At 38.1% G+C, this 14303-nt stretch overlaps 1 protein-coding gene across 1 annotated transcript in view; it reads right to left on the reverse strand.

Annotated features, from left to right (window-relative positions):
- adamts10 (ADAM metallopeptidase with thrombospondin type 1 motif, 10) overlaps window positions 1-14303 on the reverse strand; it is a 62940-nt gene that overhangs the window by 24205 nt on the left and 24432 nt on the right. The window contains exons 4-11 of the mRNA XM_055048079.1: window positions 12729-12868; window positions 12427-12636; window positions 9233-9401; window positions 8858-9060; window positions 6052-6135; window positions 3871-4019; window positions 2604-2647; window positions 2219-2324 (exon numbers count right to left, since the gene is read on the reverse strand). Coding sequence (XP_054904054.1) covers window positions 2219-2324; window positions 2604-2647; window positions 3871-4019; window positions 6052-6135; window positions 8858-9060; window positions 9233-9401; window positions 12427-12636; window positions 12729-12868 — 1105 coding nt within the window. The remainder of the gene's footprint in view (window positions 1-2218; window positions 2325-2603; window positions 2648-3870; window positions 4020-6051; window positions 6136-8857; window positions 9061-9232; window positions 9402-12426; window positions 12637-12728; window positions 12869-14303) is intronic.

Here is a 14303-nt window from a genome sequence, read left to right on the forward strand (position 1 = left end):
TTAAACTCTTCAACTTTGACATTGCACCAAAAGTGAACAAAACAGAATATTAAACATCTTCTGTTGGAAAGACTAAGCATTGGCCTGCAAACTATTCCTACCATTTGCACATTACAAACACTAACCTGTATAAAAAAAGGTCATTTTTAAATCCATCCATAGATGTCCATTGTTACTTCGTCTACGTTTTTACATTTTTCTTCTGCAGACGAGGATCGTTTTGGGGTCAAAAACCCAGAAGATTTGTACAACTTGTATTTAACAAATTGAATGATCAACCATGTATAAAATCTGATTTCCGCAAAGAAGTAAGCATCAAAACCTGCAGTGTGAACATAGACTCAATCTACATTATTGCTGAAAGCGGGAAAGTTTAACGCCTTTTTAGATTAAAAAATCAAAACCCCAAATTTTAAAGAAGACATGGAGCGCTGTTCAGCCTTCGATGAGAAAAATGAAAATCCACGAGCTAACCGTTACGGAAGAGGGGAAACAAAAATGTGTTTCTGAAAGAAAGCTGGAAGAAGCAATGCAGAGGTTCTGGTCCGATAAAACCAAAACCTTTTGGACTAGGTGTAATGGAAAACTAACAATGTGCATCATGACTTAAAAATTTTTGTTAGCAGACACTCTCGATCCAATCCGACAGAGACTGAACAAAAACAAACTGGTGTTACTGAACTGAAAGTTATTGACTCATACGGTTAAACATAAAAGCCTAAACAGATGACAATAATTAGTTATATAAATATCTCTAAATTCAGTTAAAGATGTATTGGCCATTATGATTTTATTTTAATTAAACAATCAAATGTTGCGTTTGACGTCCAATTATACAACACATCAAACACAACAATGATAATGAATAATCTGATTTTAGATTTGCATTCCACAAAGGAAAACTACACAATTTTACCTTTTTCATGTTCAGCATCAAACGCTCAAGAATCTGTTTAACGCATTGGACCAGGTGATGGATCCACCATCTGTTTCAATACGTCTTAATGTGGTTTGCTAACACACGTGAACAGGGAAATTAAACTTGCGAGCAGTAAAAATTTAAGTAAAATAAAGCCGAGTTTACAGGCTGAGAGAAGAGATGTTATTTAGGATGTATTACCAACAGATGTGGAGAAAATTGTTGGCACTCAAAAACTAAAAGTCAATGTTTATTGCAGTAAACCCTGGAAATTAGAGGGAAAAAAACATTTGATTTGATTTGATTACATTTACATATTAGGAGGTGTTAGACCTGCAATCACAGATGGAACCATGAACAAAGCACTTCAGCAGACGGACAAGCACCAGCTATTATTTGTTAGCTTAAGCTTATGTAACATTGGTTAAGCAGAAGAAAATGCTGGAAAGGAGAATAAATATAAAGCTTTTACAATGACCTAATCAAAGTCTAAATTTAAATCAAATCAATCAGTAGTGACATGACCATAAACAAACCTTTTAGTTATTGAAAAACATTCAACATGGCTAATTGCAGTAATTTACACAGACACAACTTGTAGATTTAGATTTATTAAGAGTTTTGTTCACCACAAAGTAGTGGATGCTAATGTTAGCTGATGGCAGATAAATGTTTTCATGGAACTGAAAGTTGTTGCTCCGCCTTTAGGACATTGATCATCGTACAGGAGGCAACAGCTTTGACCCTCCTAGCTCCGATTTGTTGTTTTTGACAAGGAGCCGGGTCTGATTGCGGTCTGAATTTAACAGGTTAAAGTTTACGTTAATATGAATACATAAACAAACCTTCATGTAACATTTTAAGTAAAATATCCAGGTTTATTAATACAAAATAAACAATAAGAATGTAATGTTTTCTACATCTTTAATGCAAACTCAATCTAATCAAGTGAGAGTAGCAATAATAGTATTGCTCAAGTGAAAGAAAAAAGTAAGGCGCAGTAAAAGTTTGAATAACAACAAAGCTAGTATCCTATTCTTGCTAACAAGCTTAATATTTTTAGCATCAGCTTGTCATCATTTAGCTAACATTACCTGCATTTAACCACATTAAATCAGAGACAACGGGCACAGATAACAGGAGTGCGGGAGATAGGATAGGAATAATAGACAGATGACCACTCTGCCGTAAAAATAAAAAACAACTTCTAGTGAGTTTTAATAAATATGGAAGCAACATATTTTGTTACATACACCCAGAACAAAATAAAAACCATTTTCAGATCAATGAGTGACTTACGTGTGACCGATCTCGTGGGCGATGGTGAAGGCTGTTCCCAGACCGATGTCCTCGTTGATGCTGCAGCTCCTCTCTGGCTCACACATCCCTCCCACCGGAGCCAGACCTGACAAACATCAACATGGATTCAGAAACATTGATTCTGTGCACAATGAATCTCACTCCGCATGCACATCACATCTTCATGTTAATTACAGTCACAGATCATTTCTGCCGACAATTAACTTTAATTTATGAGTCAAACCTAGCATGCTTTACGGGTCAGAGTTGGGCTAATGTTGTGGTGATGTGGTGCTCAGTGTACCCCGCAAGAGGCACAGCCAGTGCTCTATGTCACTGTGGATTATGAATGGGTGCAGATCGTACATCTGTGAGTGAATGTTACCTAGAGTTTCACAGGGCTTGTTTTTCTGGATGCAGATGTCGTACCTGGAGACGAGACAGAACAGTTATTTAAAAATGTGCAGTTTTTTGGGCGGAGGCATTGCTTGTTCCTGCTTGTTCTCACAGAACACAGATGATTTCAAAGATCTGTTGAGAAAGGAAATGCATTTTCTTTAATGTATTCGTGAGACTGTGGAAAAACAGTTTCTCAGACAACAACTGAGAGTTTTTTTCTGATTAATTTGGATCAGCCAATTTCTGTGAAACACCTGCAATTTTCCTCAGAGATTAAGAAAAAACAAACACATGCTGCTATGTTTTGGATAGCTTTTTGCGGTCTCATTCTTGCCAACTGTTTTCCCTTTTATTTGCAGAGTTGCTTTAATTCACTAACATTAGCAAGTTTTTAGCATGCAAACCTTGTTTAAAGTCAGACCACAGCACTTAATGCAGATTTAACTAAAAACCTTTACTTAATACTGTTTTGTGAGACACCGAAAAGTGGACTCAGATTATTGTCCTGTTGCAAAACCCAAGCTTAAGGTCACATATCGACGACAAGACACTATTCTTTGAGTTATACATTTAACAAACAGAATTTGTGATTCCATCAGTTATGGGAAGAGGCAACAAAACAGCCAAAATACTGCCACCATCATCCTTACCAGAGACACAATTATAGGTTGCGCTCTGAAATTTTGTACGTTAAAAAAGAAAAGTTTTTAAGATAATAAAATCATGTAATCATTGAATCATCAAAATGAACCTGCTGAAGGGCAGTAATATGTTTTCCAGGAATACATATTACTGCCCCTTTTACTTTACTGTGCACTTTACTGTGCTATTTTATAGCACAGTAAAGTAACTATTCTACCTTGAGTTGTTATAAAACTGTTGTTTGTGTAAAATATGACTTAAGAGGAATTTGACTTTGTAATTTAACGCCTTGAAATGAGGCATGTCTCTTTACAAAGTAGCTCCTATAATGACCTCAGCAGATGCACCAGGTGTTTGCTAATTGCTGCTGGCTAGTCTGTAGGAGTTGAGTGTTTGGAAACAAAAGCTTCAAGGAAAAGCTGTGTCTCAAAGGCGGAGATTGAAGGCTTTCTCAAACATACATGGAAGGATCAAGGCAACACCCCAGGTATGTTTTTGATGAGGGAATAACATAATAAACATGAAGTAAATCTCATGTTTAAAGCCCTGGTTGGTTCGTGAATCAAGAATGGCTCCGTTTCACGTTTCCTTCTGTGTTTGTCTTGCATTACCTGGTGATGAGCACGGCGGTGTCGTGGTGAGCGATGCCGTTGTCCGGGATGGCGTTCCCGTAGCTGCTGCTGCGGTGCTGGATGGTTTTCTGCCACTTACAGAAACTGTCCAAAGACTTCCCAGCATGATGGTTGATCTCCAGTGTTGGCTGGAAGAGAAGAAAGGAGGGAAACGCAAACTCAGAGGCATGTCTGGAAAAATAAAGTTATGCATTTTGTTTTGTTAAATGCAAAACAGTTGCTCTGTTCTGAGGTTATTTTCCCCTCACACTATGTTAGTCTTTCCTATCTGTTAAAAGTGTGTAGATTCGCCGCATTATGTGGGAGCTGAGGGAGTGCTCTTCTGGCCACAGCTGGCGAGAATTCGTAACCAAGGAATGCATGCGGTGACATAACTGGTAATTGTCTCATCCCACAGTCCCTCATCTCTGGGCCCACTCATGGCATCGTTTTCCCTTTCCAGGCACAGCTTTGACTTTCTTTTCAGACTTGGAAACCTCTTGCAGAAACCCCTGCTCTGCTTCTGCAGAGCAAAACTGGTGAACCCGCTCTGCCCCCTCACAGAAAAACTAATACACCGCTAATGAGACTAACATTTACATGTTCGCTCATTTAGATAACAAACACATCCGGGCGGGAGGCTCCAGAGATTATTTTAAGGCACGATGAATCATAAATGTTCCTTAACAAGACAGCGAAGGAGGAAACCTCAAAGCCACTGCGTAATACCCGAAGAAGCGGGCCGAGGAGTCCCACCACATGCTGTTAATGGCGAGCTAATACAGTCATTTACAAGGCAGGCAGGTGGTTCAGTCATCTCCAGAGCTACACTGGTAAGGTCATGGACTTTTTATGAGCTGAACTCCTGCCCTGTGGTCAGGTGGGGGACTCTGGCCGCCGGTCTCTGGCTTACATCATGCAAGCAGCTCAGTGAGGCGGTTTTAGTCCTGCTGCTTCTTTTGGAGGTGAATGCTGACCTCAGCAGGATTAAAAATCAAGAACATGCTTTCCTTGGTAACATTTTTAGTTTACATTCAACTCTAAAATCAGCTTCTGCAAACGCGGAACCTTGAAAAAGCAAGCATTTCACGATTTCCTCTGGAAAAGTGTAGTTGGTCAAATTTCTAGTACAAATTTTTTACAGTTGAGAAAAATCTAAACAAACCTACAAATAAATTCTCAGCGACATGTAGAAGCTGGTTTTAAGTCAATGAGTCCTTAATATTGAAGAAAAAAAGATCCAGTCTGTTTTTAGCAATAAATTAATGTTTTTTGGTGCCTGAAAACTGACCTGTTTCAAAAACCTTCCACATATAACGTCACAAGTCACCGAGCAACCTCAGGCAAAGTCCAACCCAAGATGAGTTCCAGAACATTTTGTCAGCTGGTTTTTCCGCTTCAATGGCTGCTGGAAAACATGAGTGCTTTGTTGTTGTCTTACCATTCAGAAACCATTTGCTGCATTGTTGTTTGTTGTGCAGGAGGCTCTACGTTTGCTTTTTAAAGATATATGGTTGTATCTGTTTGCAGCCATTTTTATGTGCAAGTGGAAATATTGACTTGGGGGAGAGTGGCCAGCAGCGGCTTATTTAGATTTAAAGTGACAGAACAGTTTGCTCTGAAAGGAGCTCAAAATAGGCAGAACTGAGCACACTAAAATCTCATCATCTGAGAATGATCTGGTACAAAAAAATGTGCTGAACATGTTTTGTGTAGCCCATAGATCAATTCTAACCTGTTTAAAAAAGCATAAAACAAAGTGAGGCTGTTAGAAGGCAAAATACAGAGGAACATGAGATTCCTGTAGCACAGAGAGTATGCGGTACAGCGTATTTAAATCCATCTCGTAGATGTTCTACGTCCGGAGAAAGCGTCAGAGAGCTGCCTGTTTACCACAGCAACATACACGACAGTCACAAGGCAGCTCTGTGTGACAGGTACAAAACTCTCCTCACTGCCCGACTTTTCCCACCTCCGTTCAATCATCTCTCCCTCTCTACTTACCCTCCTTACCTCCTCTCATTCCCGTCACTACAGCAGTCATTCATAACAGCCACACACACACACACACACACACGCGAAGGTCGCTGGGTTGGGTGGAGGAAACAACACTTAAGCTACTAATTTACACAGAGATTTATGAGGACAAACTCAGAGAGAGACATGCAGCTGTTGACCGACCTGGTCTTCCATGAGCAGGATGAGTCGTGTCACCACGATGTTGACTGCATTCCCCAGACTAGAATCATGGAACAGTTTGGCAACCTGACCTCCAGGGAAACAAGAAAAGACCAGTCTTAAAAACGGCCGACGCACTGGCAGACCTGAGCGCAGCTCAGGCCAGACAACACTGGGACAGAAAATAGCGACAAAATAGTCCACTTCATACTAGGACTGAAATGATTAATCGGTTTAATCACGATCAATCGATTATTGAAATCATCGTCAACGCATTTAGTAATCGACTAATCATTAACTGGAATATACATACTCTAACAAAATGGTGATTTTCTGAAAAAACAACACAATCAGAGCCGAGTCTGTACAAATATATAAAGTATATATAAGCATAATATAAGATAAAAATAAAAAAACAACTTCTTTGTAAAAATATCTTACCCATAATTTCTCAAGTGGATCAGTTTTAAATTCCCTCAATTCAAACAATTCAATAATTTTTTTAAAAAATAAGACAATAAAGCATTCCTTCAGTGAACTTTTCGTCAGTTGTAGCAAAGGATGAATCTGCAGCTAAAAACATACATAAAACATACATTTTCTCACCAATTACTGCAAGCAAAACAAACATTAGAGACTAACAAACAGAGGTATTGATCTACAAAATAACAAATAACCAATCAGACAAGAGAATGAATAACAAAAATAAAGTAAACAAATAAAAGCACATTAAAATTGATACATTTAGGACAAACACAAAAGGGAACTTAAACAAATGGTGTTACAAAATATTTTTGTACAGTTTTGGTTTACTTACAGTGTGTTGTTCTTTCAGCAAATGGCCTTTTTAACTGCAGTTAATGATTATTGATAATTGATTATAATAACAAAACTTATTATTGTAACAAATTTGAGAAATGTGTTTGAGAAATTGTTTCAGAAGTTATTGTGATAAGGAAAATGTAGTTTTGAGACCCTTTTTAAGCAATGTGATGATAAAAATAACAATGAACACATTCTCCAGGATCCGTAAACTTTAAATTTTAATGGACATTCAACGATGGAACAGGAAGATATTTTAAATATCTAAAATAAATAAACAAAATGACAAATAAAATTAATTTTGAAGTCTTTGTAAACAAAATTGTTCTTCAAAAAATGGGATAGATGAGGCCAAAGCACCAAACCGAAAACTTTTATCATCCAGTTTTTGGTAGAACGAAAGACAAGAAAATAAAAGAGATAAATGAAAATTATTGAGTTTGTTTTCATTTATTGTGCGATGAATTGATTTACTGATTATTGTGACAGGCCTAATTGACGATTATTCAATATTCATTGCGATTAATCTGATTAGGTAATCTTTTCATGCCTTTTTTTTCATCTGACCAAAATGTCGTCTTCCACAACTTTCCTGTGGAAAGATGCAGCTTTTGGCAGAACTGCATGGAAGTTTTCTGCTTTTCGCTCTTCCCAAAACTTAAATGCATCAATAAATGCTCCCATCTGAGCCTTGGATCTTTGCAGCTCCTCCAGAGTAACCATAGCTAACATGTCTAATATGGCCCTTCCTCTTCATGAAGCTGTTTGTTATCTAATGTTTGAATTTACTTTTCATGTCAGGTGTTTAAATTACATTTTACATTAATCTTCTACTTTCTGTTCCCATTAAAATACATTAAAGTTTGTGGTTTAATGTGGAAATAAAAAGTTCACAAACAACCTCCAACCAAACATTTCCTGTAAACAGACTCTTCTGCCTGCAACTAAAGTAATAAGTGGCACCGAAGCTTCACTCTGACCATACTGTCTGATTACGGTTAGTCTTTCTCTAAATTAAGTTCCATTTTTTGATGTTGTCTGGACGTTTTTTTATTTGAAGTCTTTCATTAAATACATTCCCAGCATGTGAGTGTCTGTGGTTTCAGAGTTTAGCACGAGAAGATCCTCAATAAAACAAAAAGCAGGCAACTTGAAACTGGTTTCCCCGGGGAGGAAGAACGCACTAAATACTGGCTTTGCTTCTTTCCTGTTATTTAAAAAAAATAATACTGTATAGTTTTATAGCTAATTTAATTCAGTTCATGAAATGTTTTGATAGAAACATGATGGAAAGGAAGGACATCCTCTTTTATTTGGAGTGTTTCACATTTAACAATATGATAAATATGATGTAGATTCTAAACTTTGACTCTGTCATTATCTACTGACAAAGTGTGAAGCCAAAGCAAAATAAAAAATTAGAAAATAACAATAAAAGCAGCTTGTAGAGCAAATCTTATCAGCATTAAGAGTCATTTTCTCCAAGACTCAGTCGCTCACATCATTGTGAATTAATTATCGCACTCTAAGGAGATTTGCATGTCCTGTGCTTTCATGACAGCCCAAATCATCACCCTCCCACACCGTGCTTGACATGCTTTCATTGGGGCAAAATTTCCACTGTCTACTGTTAGAAAACTGCTAAAAACTACTGATTTTATTGGGAAGATCACACTGTTGATAGTTAATTAAGAACCTTATTCAAGAAAATGTAATTGAGTAAATGAATCGTTCACTGGTTGCAATGGCTGCCTGCGTTAATCTTGCTGTTTCAATATTACCTAGCATGTTGTCAGTCAGTGTACTACAACTGTTTATCACAACGTGATAAAATAAGTTATTCTACCAAATTGACATTAGTGAATGAGATGTATCTTAAAGACCAACAAGCATTAAATGCAGGTGAGTTTAAAAATGTGATAAATGAGAGCAAATGTCCATTGAATTAGCTTGCATATCTGTGAATCTTTTGTGTTGTGACACTTACAATATTCATGACGGCCAGGATGTACTGCTCGATGTCCCTGCGACCGTGGTATCCCACCATCATCTTGTCGGCCACCACCAGCGTCTCCACGTAGCGCTCCTGACTGACCGAGCGCTTCAGCGGCAGCTGGCCGCGGCCGACGTGGTGAGGCGGCGTCTTCAGGGTCCGCTGCCACCACGACGCGCCTTTCATTGGCTTCTCGTCTGAGGTAAACCACACACATTCATGATTTCTAGAGTATATTGTGGAAATAAACCCAAAAAAGGCAGAAGAGTAGAAGGTTCTCCACCCAGGTACTTTAATAAAAATAAGAAAAAAACATTTTCTCAGCAAGGCCTTGTTTACTAAACAACACCAAAATGCAAATTTTCTCACCAATGACGCCGCAGGAGCGGCCCTTGTACTGATAGCGCAGTGATGAGCGTTTGTACACCACATGGGGGCGCCCTTCTGTCCTCTCCCCCCTCTCTGTCCGGGTTTGGTTATCTGGTGAGACAAGCGGTTCAATGAGGTACTCCTCTCCCCCTGCAACAATCACCCCCTGCTGTGAGACACAGATAAGGAGAGCAAAGAGGTAAAACAAAGCAGGATAACATGGAAGCCTGCAATAAGAACCTGAAATGTTTACTGCTAAATAGAGCTAGACAATGAATAAACAACAATATATATGGTGATGGACACGAGGTCAATATCAATCGATGATACGCCTGATACAATATCCAATAATTTCAATTAACTCCGATCCAGAACTGCACAACATCCTGGGTGATGTGGGCAAAGGAAAGACTTTAGCCAAAGCTAGCTAAGAAAAGTTGATGGAATCAACCAACTCTCTCTCTTTGGTTTCACCACTGTGCCTCATAACTGCTTAAATATGAAAAACAACGCCGTGGAGTGAAAACTGAGGATAAAACAGGAAAGATCACACCAAAAGTTTGGCTGCATTTCAGATATTTAAAAAAACAAAAACTAATCAATAATTATAAATATTGACTGATATGACACGCTTATATTGTTTTCCAGCCACCATTTATCCGCCATCATCAGTGGCCATGCTAACTAGCCTGAGCATTTGTGCTAGGCTAGTACTAAATGCAGCATAGCAGAGAGCAAAGGGCTGAGCATCGCCACACGGAGGGGTGATTGACAGCACTAAGACCCACCTCCTGGCTTCGATTGGTTGATTCTAGATAGCAAACTGTCACAACACAGCGTATGTGAAACAATATTCTCCATAAAAGTTACATACTGCAGCTTTAATAGCCTACCTTAAATAAAAGTTTTAATGAATGAAAAATAGAGGATAATTATCTGTGAATGGGTAGTAATTTTTTGTTACCACGGTCTGAAAAGGGCTACATAACTAATCATAACATATGTTTCATATTTAGAGTGGTCCATATTTTGAGAGAGTGATGCACGGTGTCCCATCCCCTCCCACGGAGAAACGCTGGACTTGTTTGAGCAGAGGATCAGGAACACACAAGAGAGGATGAAAGGGTGAATGAGAGCGAGAAAAATGAGTGAGTGTGACAGAGAGCGATACACTAACACTTCCTTTTGATTCTGCTCAGATGTGTCGGCCCCGCTTAGAGCGAGTGTCTCCCCATCGACTCGCCGCGGCGACGTTCAAAGCGCCTTTTAAATCCCATAATGAGGTTAGTGACGCTCCCTCGGACACACAGCGGGCTCACTGGTGAATGCCCTCATGCTGGTCCGAACCAACACTAATTACGTGTGAAGCTTTTTAACGCTTTCTGAGCACGTCTGAAACACTATTGTGGGCCCTGCTGTTTTGTAGTGAGAGGATACGCGGCGGGTAGAGCAGAGTGCGTTGATGCATCACGATTGAGAATCGCCGGTCAAAGGGTTTGGATGAGCAGAAACTTGGAAGCATCATCAAACAGATGGCGGCGATCTGTTGTGATTCGAAGAGATGACCTCATGAGAAAACTCTGAATGAAAGGGAATCTGTGCTTCGATACAGTAAGCGCTAAACAAGTCTAAACAACTCATCATCTCATGTTTTCTACACTGAAAAACATTACTCTGTGGTGAGGTAGGTTTGACATCACTGAATCCGTGTTCACAACCAAAACATCCCTGATTAGAAAAATGTTTCTAGAGAAACTAAAAAAGCAAAATAAAATCACTTTTCAGATTAGTTTAACTTTTATTTCAGCGTTTTTTTAAGTGGCACATCACTAAAAAAGTGTTTATTCTGACCATGATTTCGTTCTAAACAATAAATTATTCACAGGATAATATAGGAGGTAAAAATTTGAGCAAGATTTTTCAAAGAACGCTTTAAAATTCAAAGAAAATGTAATGCAGAAAATTACCAAAACTACACAGAAGAAAGAAGACATCTCCAACTTAAAAAAGTAAAAAGTAACTGAATGAAGTTGGTCAAACTTACTTTATTCACATTTGTTAAACCGGACAATTTATTTACTTAATTAACTAAACTTAATTTGATTACCGATTAATTAAATGTATTAAATTCAATGACAGGCTCTCTTTTTGTCAGCGAGTTTAGGAGATTAAACCTTAACATGTATGAAAAGATGACAGAACAACCTGGACTAGAGTAACCTTACTTACTGTTTACTTTTCATTGTTTTTCAAAGTAAATGAATCATTTAAAAATATGAAATAAGAGTCTTTTGAATCATGCCCACTGTGACAGGAAGACGCTACCAGATGGCGGCAGCCAGTCATCTGTGACTGTTTGGATATTTATATATCCAAACAGATTATATAGATTATATATAACTGGGAAAATAAAGACATTCAAGATCTTATAAAGAAAGGAAAGAAAGTCAGATTTGTATTGTATTTAATACAAAAAATGTCTTTGAAGTTGACAAAGCAAAGGAAAACAGAAAATGAATCTAGATGTTTTACGACATTTTCTTGCCAACTTGTAAATCTACAACAGTAGGAATCACATTCTTCTCTATATTTGGTCATTTCTCTGTGGGAATAAAACCCAGAGATTAGACAAATGCCTCCTTTAAAGTACTTATTTTCAGATAAGATTCAACAAAACTGCACAAAGATACCATAGGAGAGCAGTTTGGGACTTAAACAGAACCTATTATGCAAATTTCACATTTTGCACTTTTTTATGCTTCCATTTGGGCCTCAACTGTTCAAGCGGTCAAAAAACCCAAACAAGCATTTTTGACAATAAGTTAATGTTTTAAAAATCTAATGAAGGTGGGACTGCGTCATTACCTAGCAACTCAAGCTGACTTCCAGAACATTTGTTCAGCTGGTTTTACCTCTGCTAGAAAAGATTAGGTGACAAGTGACAAGACGCCCTAAAACATCTCATTCTGAAAGGGGATCGAAATAGACAGGAATGACAGAACTAAAATTTCATAATTTAAGAATGATTTTGTGCTAAAAATGTAAGAAACATGTTCTCTATAGGTCATAGACCAAAGCATAGCAAGTCAGCTTTAAGTTTATAAGAGGATTGAGGTGTGTTCAAATGTCCTGATTATAGGTAGGAATCAAGAGGTTCTGATTCAGCAGCAGCAGCAGCAGGGTATGGGTCTTACCAGGCCGTTGCAGTTGCTCAGGGCCACTTTGCTGGAGTGCGGCTGGTCCTGGAGGTGACCCGTGTAATGACAATGGGGAGAGTACGGGTGACTCCAGGCTAGTTGGCCCCTCTTCCAGTACTCCACCCTAAACTGGCGGGACAGCAGGCCTCCCTGCAGCGTCAGGTTCAGCAGGAAGTTGTTCTGCGACGTGGACAGCTGGTAGAAGAGCTAAGAGACGAAGGAGGAGGAGACGTGAGAGCCGTAAAACGCTTGGATCGGTCTGAAAATGATCCACTGCGGAGTCTGAAAAAGCATAATACAGAGTCAGGCAGCCTGTCTTCAGTGCTTCGTCGTCTTCTTTGGTGGTATTTTGTCCTGTTAGTGTCCAGCATCTCGCCAACTGGTCCTACACGTACTGGGATGGCGATCTCATACTGGCCTAGGGTGGACAGGAAAGCAGCTGTGGACGTAGAAAACAAAGAAGGGATAAAAATATCAAAGTTAAACAAAATGTCCATCCATCAAAATTCAGTTTAATCAGTGAGCGATTCTGTATTTGCAACAAGCTGGGAAAGAGAATCAGACCTTCTGGTTCTCCACTAAAAAGCCCCAACTTACTACAACCACTCTCCATTCATGAGGCCAAATGGGGGTTGCCATGGCTACCTTGAAATTGTATACTTCCTGTCCGTCTTCCTGTCGGAGATTTAATGTAAAAACGCACAGAATGAAAAGGCAGTACAGCATCTTACAAAAATATTCACAGTGTTTTAACTTTCTTGTGTTTTGTTACTTTAGGATGAAAATACTCTGTTTGTTTCACTGGAGTTTATGATAAACCAACATAAATTAGCACAAAGAGGAAGTGCAGTTAAAGTTGCAATTCATTTCGTCTCATATTTATTTATGTCGCCACCAGCATTCATATCTAAAGACTCAAATTGAGGTTGAGCTCAGACAGACTAGATAGAGAGAAAGTTGTTCCACAAGTTCTGAGTTGGTTTTAAGTCTGGACTTTGACTGGACCATTCTAGCGAGAATATGCAGAGTTTTCCCCTAATGAAGGTGTTCACCCCTAGTTTTCTATGGTGGCCAAATTTGCACAACTAAAGATTGATTTGTCAACATACTTTACCACCTGAGCTGCATACTTTATCTCTGCAGCTCCTCTTACCATGAGTTTCTTGTCTGCTTCTCTGATTATTCTTTATCTTTCTTGGATTTTATTGCCATTTAGGGAAGCTGGAAAAAGGAAAAGTATGTAAAAGTAGAGGAGAAAGTGAAAGTAAGAAAGCAAGAGTAAAGAAAGGATAGTAGAAAGTAAAAATAAGTAAGAAGGTAAGGAAAAGTGAGTGAAAGTAAGCAAAAAGAAGAGCAAATGTAAGTGAGGAGGATCGTATGTAAAAAAGCAAATGTGAGTAAGTAGAAGCAATATATGAAGTAAAATGAAGTAGGTCAGAATAATAACTAAATGTAAAAGTGAAGAGATAAAGACAAAAGAAATTAAGTATGAAAAATTTTTAAAACTAAGTCGAGTACAAATAAGAAAAAAGTAGATAAAGTAGGAATGGAAAGGTACAGAAGTAACAATAAAAAAGAAAAGCAAAAATACATAAAATGTTAGTAAAAGTGAGCGAAAGTAAAAGTTAGAAAGAACATCTGAGCTCTTTTTCCAGAGCTCAGATTATTTATATGTATATATAAATATTTATATGTAAACATATAAATAATCTGAGATGTATATAAACAAGCAAAAATACATAAGTACAAATAAGACAAAGTAAAAATAATAAAGTAGATAGCAGTAAGTAGGAAAGAAAATAAATAAATATATATGAGGAAAGTAAAACACGGTAAGAAAATGTAGTTTGCTTTTAAAAATCCCACAGAACATC

The sequence above is a fragment of the Poeciliopsis prolifica genome, unplaced genomic scaffold (assembly GCF_027474105.1).
Source record: "Poeciliopsis prolifica strain line A6 unplaced genomic scaffold, Auburn_PproV2 SCAFFOLD002, whole genome shotgun sequence".
Taxonomy (NCBI): Eukaryota; Metazoa; Chordata; class Actinopteri; order Cyprinodontiformes; family Poeciliidae; genus Poeciliopsis; species Poeciliopsis prolifica.